The 20,993-nt window shown below is 40.9% G+C and overlaps 1 protein-coding gene across 5 annotated transcripts in view; it reads left to right on the top strand.

Annotated features, from left to right (window-relative positions):
• Pip5k1a (phosphatidylinositol-4-phosphate 5-kinase, type 1, alpha) overlaps positions 1 to 20,993 on the top strand; it is a 44,541-nt gene that overhangs the window by 7,573 nt on the left and 15,975 nt on the right. Inside the window, exons 2-4 of one of the 5 annotated variants that reach the window (XM_039102780.2) lie at positions 7,634 to 7,672; positions 14,784 to 14,818; positions 18,234 to 18,314. In XM_039102780.2, coding sequence (XP_038958708.1) covers positions 7,634 to 7,672; positions 14,784 to 14,818; positions 18,234 to 18,314 — 155 coding nt within the window. Of the gene's footprint in view, positions 1 to 7,633; positions 7,673 to 14,780; positions 14,819 to 18,233; positions 18,315 to 20,993 lie in introns of all 5 variants that reach the window. The other 4 variants (XM_039102779.2, XM_008761316.2, XM_008761315.2 and 1 more) reach the window with 4 other exon arrangements.

The raw sequence follows: 20,993 nt of genomic DNA, 5'->3' as shown, positions 1-20,993 counted from the left end.
ATCTCTTACATTCCAAACTAAGCCCAACATTGTGTCTCAGAGATGGTATTTGGACAGATGAAGTATCCAAGGGGACTTCTGAGAGGAAGGAAGAGATCTGTTTTTGAATACATAATTAATTAGAGAGTATCAGCTCATCTCTACAAAATGTAGGAAAACAAGCTTGCTAAAGTACAAGTTCTCACTGACAAGAATGTGTTTAAAAGCGCCCATAGTTCAGTGTTGGGGATTTAGCTCAGTGGTAGAGCGCTTGCCTAGCAAACGCAAGGCCCTGGGTTCGGTCCCCAGCTCCGAAAAAAAGAAAAAAAAAAAAGCGGCCATAGTTTTATCTATTTATTTGAAGCTCAGGAACCTTTTTGTTAGAGTTTGAGGGAAAACAAGGCAGGCAAGCTGAAAGTTGTAGTATCTGCTAGAGGGGATGGAGAGAGTCACAATTCTGTTTGTGTACCTGTGTCAGGGTTTGCCACATGCGTGCAGGTGTAGAGGTCAGAAGACAGCAAAGATTCTTGGAGCAGAAGTTACAGTTGGTTATAAACAATTGGTGCTAGGAACTGAACTTTGTAAGAACAGCCAGTAACTATTGAGCCCTCAAAGTCATGCCTTTGAAGTTAGGCATGGAGTTCAGAAAAACGGAGAAAGTCCAGTGTTTCAAAGAAAGCATAACTCAGCTTTGAGCCAGTATCTGGAAGAAAAAAAAAGAGGAAGGAAAAGGCAGGTGTTTTATATTCTGACTCAGGCTGCGTGGAGAAAGCTCCATAAGCAACTGCCTATATTTTTATTTTGCTGGTGGAGGGAAGTGCTGTTTAGGGAGTTGATGTTTACTTTGCTGTTTAAAAGCTACTGTTTTTTTATTTGTTTGTTTGTTTTGTTTTTGCTGAAACATGTATTTTGTCTGTATACTTTTTCCTCCAAGGATCGAATGCAAGTATAAGCTAGTCGAACTCTACAACTGAGTGATATTTCAACCCGGAGTACATGTATATTAATCCAGATATCCGGAAGCAGGGTTGAGTGTGATGGCATGCCTGAGTTCATAGGATTCCCAGGACTCAGGTAGAAAGAAGCAGGAGCGGGGTTGGGGATTTAGCTCAGTGGTAGAGCGCTTGCCTAGGAAGCGCAAGGCCCTGAGTTCAGTCCCCAGCTCCGAAAAAAAAGAACCAAAAAAAAAAAAAAAAAAAAGAAAGAAAGAAGCAGGAGCATTGCTGCAAGCTTCGAGGCCTGTCTGGTCGGCATAGCTCCAACTGTAGGGCAAGAGAGGCTCTGCCACAAAAGAAAAATCCAATTCGGACACAGAGTTAGGGGTTGGTAGTCTGTCAAGCATCTTAAATACCTCTTGACTATGGCTGGCTAATTCAGAATGCTCAGGTCTTTTAAGAAAAAGACTTAGCTGGTTGTGATGATACAAACCATTAATACCAGCATTCTTTGTAGGCAGAGGTAGGCTGATTTCTGAGACCGGGCTAGCCTGGTCTACATAGTGAGTTCCGGGATAACAAAAGGTACATAGTGAGACCCTGTCTTGGGGGGAAAAAAAAGGAAGGAAGGAAGAAAAGAAAACCTTAGGTTTTTGAGCAAAATATTGGTGTCAAGGGATATAGTGAAATTTGCCCTTATGGTACTGGAGGTAAAGGTACATTAGAAGGGAATATTTATTTTTATTGCACCTTCTCATTTCCTAAGTTTAGGCAGCTGGGGTTTACACAGCCTTACTAGGACCAGGGTATGTTGGAGAGGCTGAATGGTATTAAAGGATCTTAGTAAACCTGTGGCTCATTCCTTGATATTCCTGGCAATATGTTGGCTCTTAGGTGACAAGATTGGTAAATTAAACTGAAACAAATGTTTTTTACATTTTGTGTATATGTGGTAGTGGGGCATGCCAGGGTGCGCGTATACGGAGGTCAGAAGACAACTTGTGATCACGTTCCTCCTAGAACTCTAGCATCCATCTCTCATCCATCTTCACTCACCATGGACCCCCAACTGCTCCTGTGCCGGCTCCTACAAATGTACCTCCTGTAAGAAAAGTTGCTACTGCTGCTGCCCTGTGGGCTGTGCCAAGTGCTCCCAGGGCTGCATCTGCAAAGAGGCTTCGGACAAGTGCAGCAGCTGTGTAAATAGAATATGTAAGAATCTAGCCTCTGCTGCCGCCTCCTCCTCCTCCTCTTCTTCTTCCTCCTCTTCCTCCTCCTCCTTCTTCTTTTTGCCTTTTTTTTTTTTTTGCCTTTTTTGTACAACCCTGACCCATTCTCCACACCTTTTTCTATAAAGCTTGTAACTGACAATAAAAAATGTTGACTTGATTTAAAAAAAAAAAAGACAACTTGTAGAGGAGTTAGTCCTCTCCTTCCACCATGGGAGTTCTGGGGATTGAACTTAAAGTTATTGGGCTTGGTGGTAAGTACCTTTACTGGACAAGCCATCTAGCTGTCCCAGTTCAAACTGCTTTTGAGCTTTTATTTTTAGACCCTTCCTTGACTTTTCTGACATTCTCAGAGAAAGAAATCAATACCTGCTGGAAAATAAAATTGAGCTTTTCCTTCAGTGTGGCTTGGTTTTAATTGCCTTTATTCAGTTACTGCCAATGAGGTAGTTGTGGTTCAGTTTTTTCCCCCTTCTTTTGAGACAGTCTGATATGCACAAGCTGGCCTCAGATTCACTTTGTAACTAAGGCAGACCTTGAACCCATGGTCCTCTGGCTGCTACTTTCTGGGTACAAGAATTAAAAGTGCACACCATGCCTGTCTAGGACAATGTTGGTTTCTCTGTATAGCCCTGGCTGTCTTGGAACTCGCTCTGTAGCCCAGGCTGGCCTGAAACTTAGATCTGCCTCTGCCTCCCAAGTGCTGAGACTGAAGGTGTGTGCTGCTAGTCCTGTTTTAACTGTTACTGTTTAACCTCTTGAAACAGTCGTCTTTGTATCCTTTTCTGGCCTTGAACTTGAGATCCTCTTGTCTTAGTTTTCTGAGTACTCAATTACTGGCATGTGCCACCAGCCCTGGGCAGTGTCATCCTTTTTCTGTCTTCTTTCACTTTGTCATTTAGAACTGTGCTCTGCAGTACTTCTCAGCATGCTCTTGTTGAGTACTTTTCTTTAGGATCACACTGTGCCTCCCACCTGAAGGGCATAGTTAGAATGATTTTCAGTGTCCCAAATTAGAAGAGCAATGAGGTGCTCTGCATAGTTCAGCAAACACACTAGCTTGGGTTGCTGCTGCTGCTGCTGCTGTTTGTTTTGTTGTTGTAGAGAGTTTAGCTTTTGATTTTGCTGGGGTTTTATTTGTTCTTTAATCTTTGGCTTTCAGTCTTCCCAAACTAGCTGCTAAGAACATTTTTACTTTGTGAACCATTTAAGTTGTAGTATTGGTAAGACTGCATTGAGTCTTTGTGATACCTTGTCTATGACCTGTAAAACTAGTCAGAGGAGTGTATGTCCGACTAGCCTCTAGCATTCACAAATTATATGTGTACTTCAGACACTGAAGTCAGTCACAGAGTGTCTTTTGGGTTTCTCGTCTGGTGAATGATGTCATCTCATCTCCAAAGGAAATGCTTCTTCTCTGAAAGAGTTGGGAGTGGCTTTAATACTGAGGCCAAAGCTAGGCCTAGTATTGTTCCACATACTAGGAGGAGCCCAACTGACTTCAGAGTTCTTTACTGTCTGACCAATCTTTGTTTAAGTTGTTACCTTTATTTTTGAAGACTTGCTTTTATTAAATGTATGTGTATCTGTGTGTGTGATGCCAGTGAATGCTGTTTGCGTGCCAGTGTCTGCCGAGGCAAGAAGAGGGCTTTGGAGTCCTTGGAGTTTGACTTAAGGATGCTGCGAGCCCCGTTGGTGCGTGCTAGGAACTGAACTCAAATCTCTCAGAATTATTTTGATAATTTTCTGTTTCTTTTTGACATTTTCTTTTTTCAATTTAGTATTATTTTTTTTACTATTATAGGTGTTTTGCCCTCATGTGTTTCTGAGCCCACCATATGGGTGGCTGAGTCCTCTAGAAAAGCAGCCAGTTCTCTTAACTGCTGAGCCATCCATCCTTCCTCTATCCACCCTTCTTTTTTTTTCTGGTTATTTTTAATTTGAAACTTTAGATTCAAGTTGTCTGGTATTATCAAGCAGACTTGCAGAGATTAACAGTGGTGTTTTGCAGAATAACTAGAAGCCAGTCCTTCCAGTATCTCTTTGTCCATAAACATTTGAAGGATAGGGGCTTTTTTTTTTTTTTTTTTTTTTTTTTTTTTTTTGTATTAGTATATGTGTGTATGAGTGTGTGTGTACTTGCCCTTGGCTGCATGTAGAGGTCAGGGAACAACCTTGGGAGTGGCTTTTAGCCTCTTTACTTATCTGACTTTTTATGTGGGTTCTAGGGGACAACTCAGGTTGTCAGGCCTGTCCACAGAGACAGCATGAGTTTTTACCTTCAGAGTTTTCTACCAGCCCCCATGGTTCCCTTTCTCAAAGAAGAGTCTCTAATATATATTTGTATAGGTTTGTGTAAGATTATAGGTTATCCCAAAGTAAATACTTAAGATATTTTGATATAGAAGATGGCACTTATTTTTATATTGTTTTCTAGGTGGCAGTGGTAGCTGCTACAACTGTTGCTTCTCCTCCTAAAGATTTTTTAAAAATTATTTTTGTTTCATATGTATTGGTGTTTTGCCTGCATATATGTCTTGTCAGTGTGAGGGTGTCATGTCCCCTGGAGTTACAGACAGTCGTGAGCTGCTGTGTGGGTACTGGGAAGTGAACTGTGGTTCTCTGGAAGAACACCCAGTTCCTAACCACTGAGCTATTTCTCCAGCCCCATAAAGATTCTTACTTATTTTAAATTATGTGTGTATGTGTCAGTGTGTGGACATGTTCATGTGAATGTCTGAAGCATCAGATCCTCTGGAACTTGATTAGCCATCTCTCCAACCTTGTCGGACGTGTTATTAATTAATATTTTTATACTTCTCTCTCGTGTGTGTGTGTTGGGGCTGTCAAAGAATAAATAGGTCATTTCCTTCTCTACTGTGTTGGTCTTAAGGATTGAACTCAGGTTGGCAGGTACCTTTATTAACTCTAGGCATTTCTTCTCACTTTTTATCCTTCTAACTTATTTTTTTTTTAAGATTTATTCATTTTATTATATGTAAGTACACTGTAGCTGTCTTCAGATACACCAGAAGAGGGCATCAGATCTCTTTACAGATGGTTGTGAGCCACCACGTGTTTGCTGGGAATTGAACTCAGGACCTCTGGAAGAGTAGTCAGTGCTCTTAACCGCTGAGCCACCTCTCCAGCCCCTAACTTATTTTTGTAGCTTAGAGCAGTGACTTTGTTACGAGCTTGCATTGATGTGTGTTTGGGTGGTTGGTGGTGGTTTGTTGGGTGGGTGGTTGAGCACTGTAATGCCGGAATGTTGTAAAAAAAAAAAAAAGAGAGAGAATGACCCTGAACTTTCTGTGTGTGTCTCTTTAATTTGCAATATACAGATTATATTTCTTGTGCTGTAGAGATGGCTCAGCAGTTAAGAGCACTGGCTGTTTTTCCAGAGGACTCAGATTCAATTCCCAGCAACCACATGGAGATTCACAACTGTCTGTAATTCTAATTTTAGGAAATTCAGTACCTTCATCTGGCCTACATGGGCAAGAGGCATGCACATGGTATACAAATGAACATGCAGTCAACACATCAATATATAAAAATAAATCAGGGGTTGGGGATTTAGCTCAGTGGTAGAGCGCTTGCCTAGCAAGCGCAAGGCCCTGGGTTTAGTCCCCAGCTCCGAAAAAAAAAAAAAGAAAAGAAAAATAAATCAATCTTAAACCGGGTGGTAGTGGTATATACTACTACCCACTTTTAATGCTGGTATTTTGGAGGTAGTCAGGCAAATCTCTGAATTTGAGGCCAGAGGGAGTTCCAGGACAGCCAGGGCTACACAGAGAAACTCTGTCTCAAAAAACCAACAGCAACAACAACAAAAATCAGTCTTAAAAAACAAAACTGTGGGGCTGGAAAGATGGCTCAGCAGTGAAGGGCTCTGATTGCTCAGGCCTTCGGTTCAAATCCCAATATCTACATGGTAGCTTGTAATTGTAAAGCCAAGATCTGACACTCTCACATAGGCATACATGCAAACAACATCAGTGCACATAGAATAAAGGTAAATAGATTTAAAAGATTTAAAAATAATTAAAATAAAAACCATGCAACTTATAAAAGGTTTATCTGATCTTCAAGAAAAACTAATCAAGTCAAGCTGATACCAGCATGTATACATGGTCATTTTTGATGACTTTTTATATATATAAATAAGTAGGGTTAGGGATTTAGTTCAGTGGTAGCGCTTGGGCCCTGGGTTCGGTCCCCAGCTCCGAAAAAAAAGAAAAAAAAAGTAAATTTATAATTGCTTTCAAGTATGTTGTACATTTTTTCATTTTATTCTTATGTATGAGTCTTTTGCCTGAATGCATGTCTGTGTGCCACATGTGTACACTGCCTACAGAGGCCAAATGAGATTATCAGTCCTGTGGGACTGGGGTTGCAGATGGTTGTGAGCTGCCCTATGAGTGCTAGGACTCAAACCCAGGGCCCTTGAAAGAGCCATCTCTTTAGCCCTTCTATGTTTTTTAAAAACAACCTCTTTTCTACTCAATAATTTCCTGTGGAGCTGGGTGTAGTGGGTCACATCTGTAATCCCATGTTTTGAAAAACTGAGGAGGCATAATGTTCAAAGGTTCAAGACTAGACTAGACTGAAAGACTGTCAAATTTTTAAAATTTCTATTAGAATTTGCTATGTAATCTATAAGCATGCATTTAAAAATAATGCTTATTTTATATAAAATAATGGTTATATATAGTATTCCATTTTAAACTACCCTGTGACTTTTTATCCTTGTTTACTGTGATTTTCCCAAAACAGTACCTGTACATTTATACCTATTCTGTACAATACTACAGTAAATATCTTTGTATGTGCACCTATATAGAAGCCTATACGAGGAATAGTTTAGATCTGAAAAATTCTTCCATTTGAAATCACGGGAAACTTAAATGATTTGGAGTAGATTTTTTTTTTTTTTTTTTTTTTTTTTGGTTCTTTTTTTTCGGAGCTGGGGACCGAACCCAGGGCCTTGCGCTTCCTAGGCAAGCGCTCTACCACTGAGCTAAATCCCCAACCCCTGGAGTAGATGTTTTGTAGCTGCAGGGATTTTTGTTGTTTTGTTTTGAGAGAACAGGGTTTCTGGCTATTCCAGAACTCACTCACTCTGTAGACCAGGCTAGCCTTGAACTCAGAGTTCCACCTACCTCTGACTCCTAAATGCTGGGATTAAAAACATGCCAGAGGGGGTTGGGGATTTAGCTCAGTGGTAGAGCGCTTGCCTAGCAAGCGCAACGCCCTGGGTTCGGTCCCAGCTCTGAAAAAAAGAAAAGAAAAAAAAAATGCCAGACCACTGTCTGGCAACTACTGGAAATTTTGTGCTAGAACGACATCTCTTGGGTCAGAGGAACTTCACCGTGGTGCTGGAAACTGAGCACCATGCTATACTTAAGAGTTTTATTAATGTGATTATGTTTAGTCTACTGTAAGCAACTAGAACTCCAAAAGTGATAACTTTATGTTTTCCCTTACTAGGTTTCAGCTTTCTGTGCTGTGGGGTCCGCCGTAAGAGAGGTAGCTCTGATGTGTGTCTGTGCTGAAGGTGCATGAGCTCCTTGCAGTAGCTAGCAGCCTGGCTGGCTCTTCTGTAGCAGCTGTACTAGTGCCTGGGTCCTTTGTCAGAACAATGCTGTCTTGTCTTAGCATGGACGTGGACTCCTTCTCAGTTCTGTTTCAATAAATTAATTAGTCCCAGCTTTTTTTTTTTTTTTTAAAGATTTATTCATTTATTATATATAAGTACACTGTAGCTGTCTTCAGATACACCAGAAGAGGGCATCGGATCTCTTTACAGGTGGTTGTGAGCCACCATGTGGTTGCTGGGAATTGAACTCAGGACCTCTGGAAGAGTAATCGGGTGCTCTTAACTGCTGAGCCATCTCTCCAGCCCGTTTTTGTTTTTTTTAATTCAGGGGTTTTTTTTTTTTGTTTTTTGTTTTGTTGTTGTTGTTGTTTTTTGTTTTTTTGTTTTTTTATGTTGTACTTCTCATTTCTCTTGACTTTTTTCCCATTCTGTAGGTAGGGGTATAAAGTATATGGTTATACCTGAGCATGGTGTCTCATACCTTTAATCCCAGTGCTCAGGAGGGGAAGGCAGAATTGCCTTAAGTTCAGGACCAGCTTGAGCATATGTGAATTACAGGTGGAGCTGAACTACAGAGTAAGATCTTGATTTAAAAAAAAAAAAGAAAACCAAAAAACCCAAACAAGTAGTTTTAGTAATTGACAGTGATAATTGATAATGTTTCTAGAGAAGTTACTGCAAGTTCTGTGTGTCGTAACTCTTAAAACAGCTTTGTGGAGATGCATGGTGCAATTTCTGTGACTTCTTTTTGATGGGTGTGGGGAGGGGTTTGCAGGAGACTCACCTCAGCCTATAGATTTGAATACACTCCATGAAAATAGTTTGCATTACCTCCAGGCCCTATTTCTACATATTATAGAGGAAGTAACGACCTAGAGCAGATTAGTCAAACAAATGTTTAGTTCTGTTGAGACCTAGCAGGTCTAGATGCCTGATTATAAAGCCCGTGTTATTTTCTCTCTGTTCTTTTTTGTTTTTCTTTTCTGAGCACATATTCTTTCTGTGTTGTTTCTGCCCCCGCTAGTCTATTTTTTCTGGTACTGAGGATCAAACCTACCTAGTGCCTTGAACACTGAAGAGGAACAGCTAAATTCTCTGCTCTCCCCTTGCTAATCTTTTAAGTCACTATGTGAACTAACTTGGCTGTAAACTAGATACTTCTTGCTGAATGTATTGTCTGAGCCAGAAGTTCTTGATGGAGGAGAGAATAGCACAGAAAAAAAACTTAGTCTTTCTTATTTCCTTCAAAAGCATCAAGATCCTGAGTTCTTGCAAGCATAGTATGGGAATTGTTAGTCATTCTTTCAGAAACTAGTTTAGAAGTTAACATGTAATTTTAAAAAATGATGTACTTATTTTTATTTTATGTGTATGGTGCTTTCTTGCATGTCTTTCTATGTACCGCTTGTATGTTTGGTGCTCATGAAGGCCAGAAGAGCTGTAGTTACAGATGGTTGTGAGCCACCAAGTGGATACTGAGAATTGAATCAGGTCCTCTGGAAGAACAGTCAGGGCTTAACTGCTAACCCATCTCTCTAGCTCTGATAACATACATTTTGCCAAGAATTAATAACTAAATCTTATAGACAAGTACAATATGTCTAAAAGAAACTTGTTGAAGCCTTCTTTTGGTCTTAATATAAACTCAGCAGTGAAAAGCCATGCTGTTTTGTTAAAAACTTTTGTTTATTAAAATGTATTGTGTGAGTGAGAGAGCTTACTGCTGGACTCTAATGTTCTATTTTGTTTTTTGGTTCTTTTTTTCGGAGCTGGGGATCGAACCCAGGGCCTTGCGCTTCCTAGGCAAGCGCTCTACCACTGAGCTAAATCCCCAACCCCTAATGTTCTATTTTGTTACAAAAGGCTCTCAGTCTGTAGCTAATTGGGACCTTTGATCTTTTTCTCCTGTCTCAGACTCTCAGGGATGGGATCGTGGCATGTGCTATTACTCAGACCTCAGAGGCCTTTTCTGAATGTTTCTTTCTTTTTTTTAATAAAATAATATTAACCCTGACCATGGCGGTGCATGCCTTTAATCCCAGCACTTGGGAGACAGAGGCAAGCAGATCTCTGAGTTCAAGGCCAACCTGGTCTACAGGGTGAATTATGGGACAGTCAAGGCTATACAGAGAAACCCTGCCTTGAAAAAAACAACTGTTATTGGTTATTGGTTTACTGCCTTGAAAGTGAACAGATAGCTTTCATTTGTGGCAAGAGGAAAGCTAAGTCTTCACAAATGAGTCTATGCAAATGAGTCCTCTTTATGTTATTTCATTTTTTTTAGTTTTTGAGATAGGATCTCTCTATGTGGCCCTGTTTGTCCTGGATCGTTCTGTGTGGGCCAGTCTGGCCTTGAGCTTGCGGAGATCCACCTAATTCTGCCTGCTGAGTGTTGAGATAAAAGACGTGAACCACCAAGCTGGACTCTATTTATTTTTATGTGAAAGTCTTGCTATTTAGTCCTTCACTGGCCTAGAACTATGCATCCTACGCTGGCCTGGAACTCATTGCAGTCCTGCTTCAGAAGCCTTTCAAGTGCTGGAAATTATTAGTGTGTACCAACAGGCCCAACTTTTTTGTTGTTGACATTTCATTTTTTTGAGATAATGTCTATTTAATCTTGCCTTCCCCACCTCCACACTGATTTCTTTTGAGATAGGGTCTCACTGTGTAAGTCTGTGTTGAACTCACAGAGATCCACTTGCCCCTCCCCCTAATGATGCTAGGATCAAAGACTAAGCCCAACTTTGCTGTATGTGAACTCTTTTTTTGGTGTTCTTTTATAGTGGGCTCTCTAGCTGCTTTAGAACTCCTATGTAACACAGATTAGAACCTTTGTCTCTGCTTCTCAGGATGGTAGTACCACAGCTTTCTTCCCTCTCTCTTCCCTCCCCAATTTTTACTTCTTCCCACTAGCTTCTTGCTTTTGCTTTGCTCATTTCCATTCCTCTCCCTCCAAACCTACCTCCTCTCTAACCTGGAATGTCTAAAATAACTTCAGTTCTCCTACAATTCCGTTGACAAACACTTGAGGACATATTTCTGTAGACCTGGGTGTAGTGCTGCAAGCCCGCAGTTCCACCTAGTGGGAGGTAGGTAGAAGAGGATTGGGAACTCAAGTTCATCCTTGCCTACCTAGTGAATTGGAGGCCATTCTAGTTTTCAGAAGGCCTCAAAAACTAAAGGGTTGGGGGGAGTATTTCTAGAGATTACAAGAAGTCTTTTTTTGGGGGGGTGGAAGGTTATAACATAATCATAGTATTACTGTTATAGCTAAAACAATAGTTGTGACTAGAAATGTAGTTCACTGATAGAACATTTATTGTGTTTGCTTGTGTGAGGGCATGTGCTACAGCACATGTGTACGGAGGTTACAGGACAAGAGCCAGTTCTTCTCTTACAGGGATTTCAGAGATTGAATTCAGGCCATTAGGCTTTGGCAAGTGCCCTCTAAGCAGTCTTCCCAGCCCTGAAGCCTTCAGTTTGTTCTCCTGTACTGTGAAAGAACAAAACAGACAAACAAACAAACAAAAACCAACAACAAAAAACACTTAATAAGAAGAAATAATATTTAAATTTTCCCTCTTAAGGGTTCTATCTACATATAAAAATTCTTACTGCATTTGTCTTTGTGGGAGAGGGTGTTGTCTGTCATGGCACACTTACAGAGATCAAAGGAAAATTTGGAGGTGTCCTCTCCACCATATGTCCTGGAATCAGAATCAGATGTAGGTGGCAAGCACCTTCACCTACTGTTCATTTGCTGGCCCTTTTGTTTTTCCAGTCAGCATCTAAACAAGTTTAGGTAAGGTAAATGTAGTTGGGTAAATATCTTGTAAATCTTAAATAACCCCTATTCTTGTAGTAAGAGCCAGATGACTTTATTTGTAAGCTTTCAAAGCTTTATACAAATAGACAGGTGGTGTTGTATGAACTTGTAGAGCAGTCAGTACTCAGGAAGTGGAGGCAGGATAATAGGATGATTAGATATTTAATATTATCCTTACTGTGTGTTGGATAAGGGTTTGAGGGCCAGCCTAGGCTATGTGAGGCCCTGTCTCTCTCTCTGTCTCTCTCTGTGTGTCTCTCTGTCTCTGTCTCTCTCTTTCTCTCTGTCTCTCTCTCTCTCTCTCTCTCTCTCTCAAGACAGGTGTTTTCTGTATAGCCTTGGCTATCCTGGAACTTACCAGGCAAACCTTGAACTCACTAGATCCACCTGCTTCTACCTCCAGAGTGCCAGGACTAAAGACATGTGCCACCTAGCCTGGCCTGAGCTACTATATTAAAAACATAAACTTAAAAATGGTATCATATTGGGGTTGGGGATTTAGCTCAGTGGTAGAGCGCTTGCCTAGCAAGCGCAAGGCCCTGAGTTCGGTCCCCAGCTCCAAAATAAATAAATAAATAAATAAATAAATAAATAAATAAATAAATAAATGAATGGTATCATATTGCTGTAAGTGTGTTGTTCATGGAGAGAAATAGTTTTTTAAAAATTGTTAGAGTTGGGCTGGAGAGATGGCTCAGAGGTTAAGAGCACTGAGTGCTCTTCCAGAGGTCCTGAGTTCAATTCCCACCAACCAGCAGCCACATGGTGGCTCATAGCCATCTGTAATGGGATCCGATACCCTCTTCTGGTGTGTCTGAAGACAGCTACAGTGTGTTCACATACATAAAATAAATAAATCTTTAAAAAAAAATTGTTAGAGTTAGTGCCAAAGAGGTAGTCTGTTGGTGCCTGAGTGAAGTAGAAGAAAATGGAAGTAATTCAGCATTTATCTGGGCCTGAGATATGTAGCTCTGTGTCAGAATATCTGGTTAATATGCACAAGGCCCTGGCTTTACTACCCAGTGCTTGCTTTGTTTTTTGTTTTTTGGGGTTTTTGTTTGTTTGTTTGTTTGTTTTTTAAATCAGGAAAGACAATAGACTGCCCAGGACTTACTTTATAGCATTTATAGACAAATTATCAGCCAATATACCATACACATGCCATCAGGTGATATATCCTCATCTGGGCTACATTTCCAAGTATGGACTGTGATAGTGTGAATATTTAATTAAAGAGACTTCAGAGTTTATCTTAGATGGGGGAGGGAAGGTCTCAAAATCCTGAGAAGAAAAATCTCCCTTTAAATAGGAGAGTTAATCTTAGTGTCAGAACTCATCTGACTTATATTAGACTTCTTTCCTATAAAGAAATGTATGGATTATGGCTGTGAATTATAAGATAATGTATACTGAAGATGTTGTTTGTTTTCTTTTCAAGTAAGGGTTTCTCTGTGTAGCCCTGGCTGTTAAGGAACTTGCTTTGTAGACCAGGCTAGACTTGAACAGGAACTTGCCTGCCTTTGCCTTCCTCTGCCTGCCCCTGCCTCCCAATTGCTGGGATTAAAGATATATGCTGCCACTACACAGCTACTGAAGGTATTTTCAACAAATGCTAGGAAAAAAATCTCTGACCAACAATAGTCTATTATTTGTATGAGATGATGTCATGTGATTCAGGCTCTCCTTGAATTTACTCTGTAACCTAACATAACCTTGCCTCCATTTTCAAAGTACTGGAATTTTTTTATTTTTTATTTTTCTTATTTATTTATTTTATGTATGAGTACACCGTATCTGTCTTCACACACACCGGAAGAGGGCATCAGATCCCATTACAGATGGTTGTGAGCCACCATGTGTTTGCTGGGAATTGAACTCAGGACCTCTGGAAGAGTAGTCAGTGCTCTTAACCGCTGAGCCATCTCTCCAGCCCCAAAGTACTGGAATTAGAAATGAGCACTGCCAGTCCCCCAGGCATGCTCCCATCCCCAAGTTCTGGGAAACAAATCTAGGTCTTATATATTCTAGCAAGATTTCTCTCCCAGACTGATGTTCTGGTTTTATCTGTGGAGGTAAATCTTACTATTATTTTGTTTGAGCCTAGATTTACTCAAATCTAGCATACTTTGAGCTTGAACTAGCAATGCTTTGATAATCCTCCCACCCCAGTCTCTGAAGTGCTAGAACTGTAGGTATAAGCTGCCACACTGAGCTCCTTGGATATCTGTTTGTCTCTTGGACTCTTCCTCTTTCTGCCATGGTGTCACTGAGACTTTTTGTGACAGTTAAATATTTTAAGAGTTGCCAGTCATGGTGGTGCATGACTTTAATCCCAGCACTCAGGAGGCAGAAGCAGGTAGATCTCTGAGTCCGAGTTCTAAGCCAGTCGGGTCTACAGAGCGACTTCCAGGATAGCCAGAGCTACACAAGAGGAACCATGTCTTGAAAACAAACAAACAACAACAAAAAAGATGTTAACACAGGGCTGGTGAGATGACTCAGTGGATAAAGCACAAATGTATTAACCTGACCTTGATCTGTAGAATCCACATAGGAAGAAGAAGTGACTGCCACAGGTATGCTTACTCACTTGACAGACATACCAAACATGTAATCATAAATTACAAAAAGAGAATGTGACCAAATGAGTTAGAAAGGTGATTGTAATTAAAATGGAGCATACATCAGATCCTTGTGGAACAGGAATAAAGAGCTTTTAAAAAGTGCTGTTGTCCAGGGGATGACTCAGCTGGTGCAGGCACTAGCTGTGCAAGCCTCAGTACTCAAGCTTATATCTGGATGTGCTGATTCACTTCTGTAATGCCAGCAAGGAAGGGGGTGGAGACAGGGGACTCAGAGAAGGCTAATGAGCCAGGAACCACGGCGTAAGCAGCAAAGAGGCAGAAAGGAGATAAGTGAACAATAAAGATGGAAGGCAAAACCCGTTCTTCACAGTTGTCCTCTGCACGGGGCTGTGGCACACAGATGTTTACATGAGTGAGGTGCACACATGCACCACAATAAGTAAATTTTAAATGAGCTTTTTCTAAAAAAGTACTGTAAAAAAGGATTTGGTATTCGTGCCATTAGTTTGTGACCATGTTTAGGTTGATTGATGTAAACTTTTGTAAGTTCAGTAGAGACTTTGTGATTATGTTTATATGTGCTTAAGATTTTTCATTGTTTTTTGTTTTGTTTTGTTTTTTAAGCAGCAGCATCTGGAATCAAGAGAGGCACAGTATCTGAGGTAAGTTTCATATTGATCACTGTTTGCTCAAAGTGTAATTCTGACTTAGGAGAATGTCTATCCAGGTGTGTCCAGGTGATGTCCAGGATGTCACAGTCCATTGCTGTCATCTATAGAGGTCACACTTGAGTTACAAAAAGGAAGAAAATGCCAAAGTATCTCATGGTATTTTAAGTAAGATAATGATTTTATGCTGGGCTATATTCAGAGTTATCTTGGGTCATATGCATCTGTGGGTTAGACTTGGCTATCTCTTTATGTCTTAAAAAGTAGATAGGGTGTGTGTATGTGGGGGGGGGGTTGACACTTTTAAAAGTTTATTTCATGTATATGAGTACACTGTCACTGTCTTCAGACACACCAGAAGAGGGCATTGGATCCCATTATCCCATTACAGATGGTTGTGAGTCACCATGTGGTTGCTGGGAACTGAACTTGGAGAAAGGATCAGTGCTCTTAATCGCTGAGCCATCTCTCCAGCCCTTATTTGACATTTTCAAAGAAAAATATGTACAACTGCTTTAAAAGACTAATATTCTTATGTTAAATACAGCAGTAGTTAAAAATATACAGATAACTGTGGACTAGACTCCAGGACTTAGTGTATAAATCATACTGTGCAGAAAAGTTTTAAGACTTTTTACTTTTTGGATTTGTTAAGATCAGTGTGTGAGGCCTCTGATCTGTACTAGCTATCTGGGGTCATCATCTGGGACCTTTGCAGGATCTCTGCCTGTATTGTAGTGTAAGGTAACTTGGGACTTTGGGCAGTCTTCTTGCCTCAGCCTCCCAAATTGTAGGCTAGCAGATGTGCACCTCTTTCCTCTATCTTCAGTTTGCTATGCTTTTCCCACATGGAGGGTTCCTAGCCCTGCTCTAAGTTCTGCCTCACTCCTGTAATGTGTGTTGGAGTACTCAGGAAGTTGACCTAGCATTTTTTTTCTGAGATTTCAGTCTTTTTTCTTAGAATATCTTTCAATTTCTTGTTTTGATATTATGTTAGAACCAAGATGGGACTTGAACTGCTGATCATTCTACCTCCAGCCTCCCAAGTATTGACTGGGCTTATAATTGGCGGCCATTTCCACTAGACCTGTCTTCTGGCTTCCTAACCTGATGAAGAGTAGCTTTGTGTTTGTTACAATGCAGAATTGACTCCTGGGAATATCTAGTTAGATTTTGATCTGATGATTTTATTCCTCTCATATTTCTGGCTCTGTTATGTGGGCGGAATACAGAGTCATACTGTGTACTTGGGAATCTCGTCAAGTCTGGTGCGGTGGCTCCTCCTGTAAAGACATTTTAGGTTTTTTGTTTCTTTCTTTCTGTTTTTTGTTTTTTTGAGATATGATTTCTCTGTGTAGTTCTGTCTGTCTTGAGATATGATTTCTCTGTGTAGTTCTGTCTGTCTTGAACTTGCTCTGCTGTCTAGGCTGGCCTCCAACTCAGGGAGATCTACTTACCTCTCCCTCCTGAGTGCTGGGATTAAAGCTTGTGCCATCACCACTTGGTTAGCATTTTGGTTTTTTCGAGACAGGGACTCTCTCTTGTGTCTCTGAATTATCCGGAACTCTTAGACTAGGTTGCCTCTCTTTCCCATATTCTGGGAATAATGTGTGTGGTCTACACCTGAAAAGAGAGTAAAGGAGTTTTCTGCCAATCCTGAGGACCACACCATGGAAGAGGAGAACCAACTCCTGCAAGTCGTCCTTTGACCCTCCTCTCCAACAAATAATGTAATAAGACATGATTTTTAAAAGTCTTTTCGGAGGGCTCAGTGACTAAGAGCCTTGACAACACACAGCACCCACACATGTCAGCTCAAGCCTCCGTCTAGTTCCAGGCGACCCGCACCCTCACACAGGCAAAACACTAATGCACTAAGTAAGTCTTTGCAAATCTCTTTAAAGTACTCAAGTTTCTGACTCAGAAAAGCCATTTTATTGCCTCAGGCTTTTAATGCTTTGTTTATAGAATTACTTATATTGCTGGTGGCTAGATCAGTTCTAGGGGTAAATTCATTTTAAATAGAATTCTGCTTGAGTTGAAGGTTAGACGGGTAATGGTTTCTCAGGGAAACTTAATAGAAAATAAAGATGAGCCTTTCAAAGTTACTGTGATTGTTACTGTTATTGTTGTTATTATTAGAGACAGGGTCTCACTTTGTACACCAGATTGGCCTGGAGATCACAGAGCTACTTCCCCTGCCCCTGCCCCTGCCCTGAGTGCTAGAATTAAAGGTGTGCTTCACCATTTTCTACAGGAATTCTAGTTCAGGGATACCTAGTAAGAATTTGTCTTTAAAAACAAAACAAAACAAAAAACATATGTCAAATAACTAAAGAATAATCATCTTGTTAGGTTCCTGAGTGCTAGGATCACACATGTATGCAACTTGATACTTGGCTCTTTGTTTTGCTTTCATGGATGGTGTTTAACCTTTTTTCCTTAAGTGTCTATGCCTGCTCTCTTGTTTGCTTGATTTCTTTCTCTCCCTCTCCCCCTCCCTGCTCCCCTCTCTTTTGGCAGGGTATCTTTGTGTAGTCCAGCTGTCTTGAACTCGGCCTGGTTCCACGTTTTGAATTATTTTAACTTTATGGATTTCATTTCATGTATATGGATGTATATGTATATGCCTACAGTGTGTGCATGTGCACCACATGCGTGCCTGGTTCCCATGGGGTCCCTGGGACTAGAGTTACAGATGGTTGTGAACTGCTAGGTGGGTGCTGGCACTTAAGCTTAGGTCCCCCAGAGAGCAGCTGATATTCTTAATCACTGAGTCATCTCCCTACTGCTTAGTTTGTTTTCCAGTGGTGGGGGTTGTTTATTTTTCTTGTGTGGATGTTTTGTTTGCATGTATGTATGTACTGTGTGCATGCCTGCTACCCAAAGAGGACTTCAGATCCCTGGAACAGGAATTACAGATGCTGCTTGTAAGCCTGAGTCTTCTGCAAGAACAACAAGTGTTCTTAACAACTGAGCCATCTTTCTCAATTTTTTAAAATTAATTTATTTATTTTATATATATTGACTACTCTAGCTGTTCAGATACACCAGAAGAGGGCATCAGATCTCATTACAGATGGTTATGAGCCACCATGTGGTTGCTGAGAATTGAACTCAGGACCTCTGGAAGAGCAGTCAGTGCTCTTAATCACTGAGCCATCTCTCCAGCCCCCTCAATTATTTTTATATACTATCACTATAGCAATTTATCATTTTATGTGGGAATGAGAACACTATCTTTTGGGGCTTTTGAGACTGTCTCAACTATGTACCACAAGTTAACATTTGGCTTGCTTTGTCTCCTAAGTTAGCCTTGTATTAACAATCCTTTTAACTCATCCTCTCAAATGCTGGGGTTATAGGTGTGTACCACTACCTGGCCAATATTAATCTTAATTTTTTTTAGGGACCTTATGCCTCTCTCATGCCTGTCAAGAAAATAGGCCATCGAAGTGTTGATTCCTCTGGAGAGACTACATACAAAAAGGTGAGTCTGGACAACCTGGGTGAATCTCCTTACTTTGGGAATAAGCTAAAGGCAACACTGTTACCATATTGGGTTTTGTTTGTTTGTTTGTTTGTTTGTTTGTTTTGAGAGAGTTTCTCATTTTATCATAGGCTGACCTAGAACTCTCTGTAGTTTTTCTTCCTCAGCCTTCCACGTGCTGAGATTACAGGGATGAGTCACCATGCTTGGCCAGTTTCTTTGATTCTGTTCTCTATAAGCAGTGGTTTTTCTTGTTTTGTTTCATTTGAGCCATGACCTTGGCAGTCCTGGAATTCCCTATGTAGTCCATGCTGTCTCAGACCCACAGAGATCTATAATGGGTCTTAATACTTTGTGGGTTCTTTTTTCACCCTTTATTCCCCCCACTCTACCCCACTCCCATTTCACCCCATCGCTAGACAGAGAAAGAAGGGGAGAAGGAAGAGAGAGATCCCTGATGGATTTCTTTCCTTTTGTTCTGTCTTTAACTCCAGCTACTAGGAGACTGCAAACCAACCCCCTGAACAACCAGCAGTCCCACCTCAGGGGCCTAGCATTTATACCCCCCCCCCCCCAAAGGTCTAGAATCCCAAGTCACACAAGATCCCATTACAAATAGTTGTGAGCCACCATGTGGTTGCTGGGAATTGAACTCAGGACCTCTGGAAGAGTAGTCAGTGCTCTTAACCACTGAGCCATCTCTCCAGCCCCATAAATCTTTTTTTCTCCCCCCCCCCTTTTTTTTAAAATAAATCTTTTATAAAAAGAAAATAAAACAAAAATGTATGCACTACCATGCCCAGCCACTTTTCTTGAGTGGAAGAGAAATTAGATGTCATAATTAGATATTGCTGAGTTCTGAAAGGCCACTTTTTCTTTGCCACAGGAAAACTGGCTTTTTTTCTTCCTTTTTTCAGAGGAAGAAAATGCCTCAGGCTGATCTCAGATTCACTGTGGTATAGAGGATACCCTTGAATTCCTGTTCCCCTTGCCTCCATAGCCTGAGTTCTGAGATTTACAGCACAAACCAGGCCTACCTGGAATCCTCTTTCTCGTCCTCGTCCTCGTCCTCCTCCTCCTCCTCCTCCTCCTCATCCTCATCCTAGTCCTCCTCCTGTTTTTTTAGAGACAGGGTCTTATAAGATAGTGCAGGCTAGCCTTGAACTTGTTATGTGACATTGGATCTCTTGGAGCTTGAGTTACACCGTTTGCATGTTGTGGCTCTGGAAGAACAGCAAGTGCTCTTAACCCTTGAGTCATCCCTTGGGACCCAACTATTACCTCTTCTACATTGTCCCACTCAGAATTATGCTAATTTTCCTCTCCTTTTTTCCATGTTTTCTTTTTTCTTTCTTTCCTTTTTGGATTTTTGAGACACGGTTTCTCTTTGTAGCCCTGGCTGTCCTAGAATTTGCTCTTTAGACCAGAGCTGTTAGAGGCTGACCTCTGTCTCAGAGATTTGCCTGCTTCTGCCTCCTAAATGCTAGACTAAAGGTGTGTGCCACCACTGCCCATTGACTTTTTGTTTTTTTGCTATTTAGTATTATTTTTATTATTATAGGTGTGTTTTGCAGAGGCCAGAGATGGTGTTGGACCCCCTAACTGGAGTTACAGACACTTGTGAGCCCACCATACGGTGGCTGAGCCTTCTGTAAGAGCAGCCAGTTCTTTAAGCAGCTGAGCCATCCTTCATCCTTCTCTCACCCTTTTCTGTCCTGTCCTGTCCTGTCCTGTCCTGTCCTGTCCTGTCCTGTCCTGTCCTGTCCTTTCCTTTCCTTTCCTTTCCTTTCCTTTCCTTTCCTTTCCTTTCCTTTCCTTCAAGTTTTCTGATTCTTAATTTAAAATTTTAGTTTCAAGTTGCCTGGTATTACCAAGCAAATTTGTAGGTATTAACAATGGTTTTTTTGCAGTGACTAGAAACCAGTCCTTCCAGTATCTTTTCCTCTACCCACACAACTTGGGGTGTTGCAAAGGACACACACACACACACACACACACACACGCACACACACACGCACACACACATGCACATATACATGTGTACACATGTACCCCCATTCCTGCATTCCTGACCATGTTTTCTTTTTCAATAAAGGTGTTTTGTTTTGTTAACTACTTTCATTTTTCTTAGAAGAAACAGTTGTCCTTTTAGTGGGCTAGAGCTTCTATAACTATATAGTCATATCAGATTGTGAATTTTAGTTATATTCTTTATCGAATGAATCAAATGTTTGAAGGGCCCAGCTACCCCCAGGGCAGGTAGTAATAATACTAAGCTCTTCTCTGACAGGCCTGCACATATGGTCCTCTTTGCTGCTCTGAGTCTTCCGTGTTTTCTGCATTGTCCATAGGTTTAATTGCAATGTAGAGGACTGGGATAGTCTACATTCTATCCAACCTATTAGAAAGGCATTTGCTTTTTTTTTTTTTTTTTTTTTTTTCTTTTTTTCTTTTTTTCGGAGCTGGGGACCGAACCCAGGGCCTTTCAATTGCTAGGCAAGCCCTCTACCACTGAGCTAAATCCCCAAACCCGGCATTTGCTTTTAAGTGTTTCTTCTGTAGTTTTCCTCATGAATTTCATGGGTTTGGTTGCTTGGTTTAGTTTTCTAAGATCAGATGTGATGTAGCCCAAGGTGACCTAAATTTGTAAATTTCTTGTTTAACCACTTAATTGGTGAG

This window comes from Rattus norvegicus, chromosome 2, assembly GCF_036323735.1.
Source record: "Rattus norvegicus strain BN/NHsdMcwi chromosome 2, GRCr8, whole genome shotgun sequence".
In the NCBI taxonomy this organism is placed as follows: domain Eukaryota; kingdom Metazoa; phylum Chordata; class Mammalia; order Rodentia; family Muridae; genus Rattus; species Rattus norvegicus.
The sequence above is the reverse complement of the archived record's forward strand: the minus strand, read 5'-3'. Positions and strand labels throughout refer to the sequence as shown.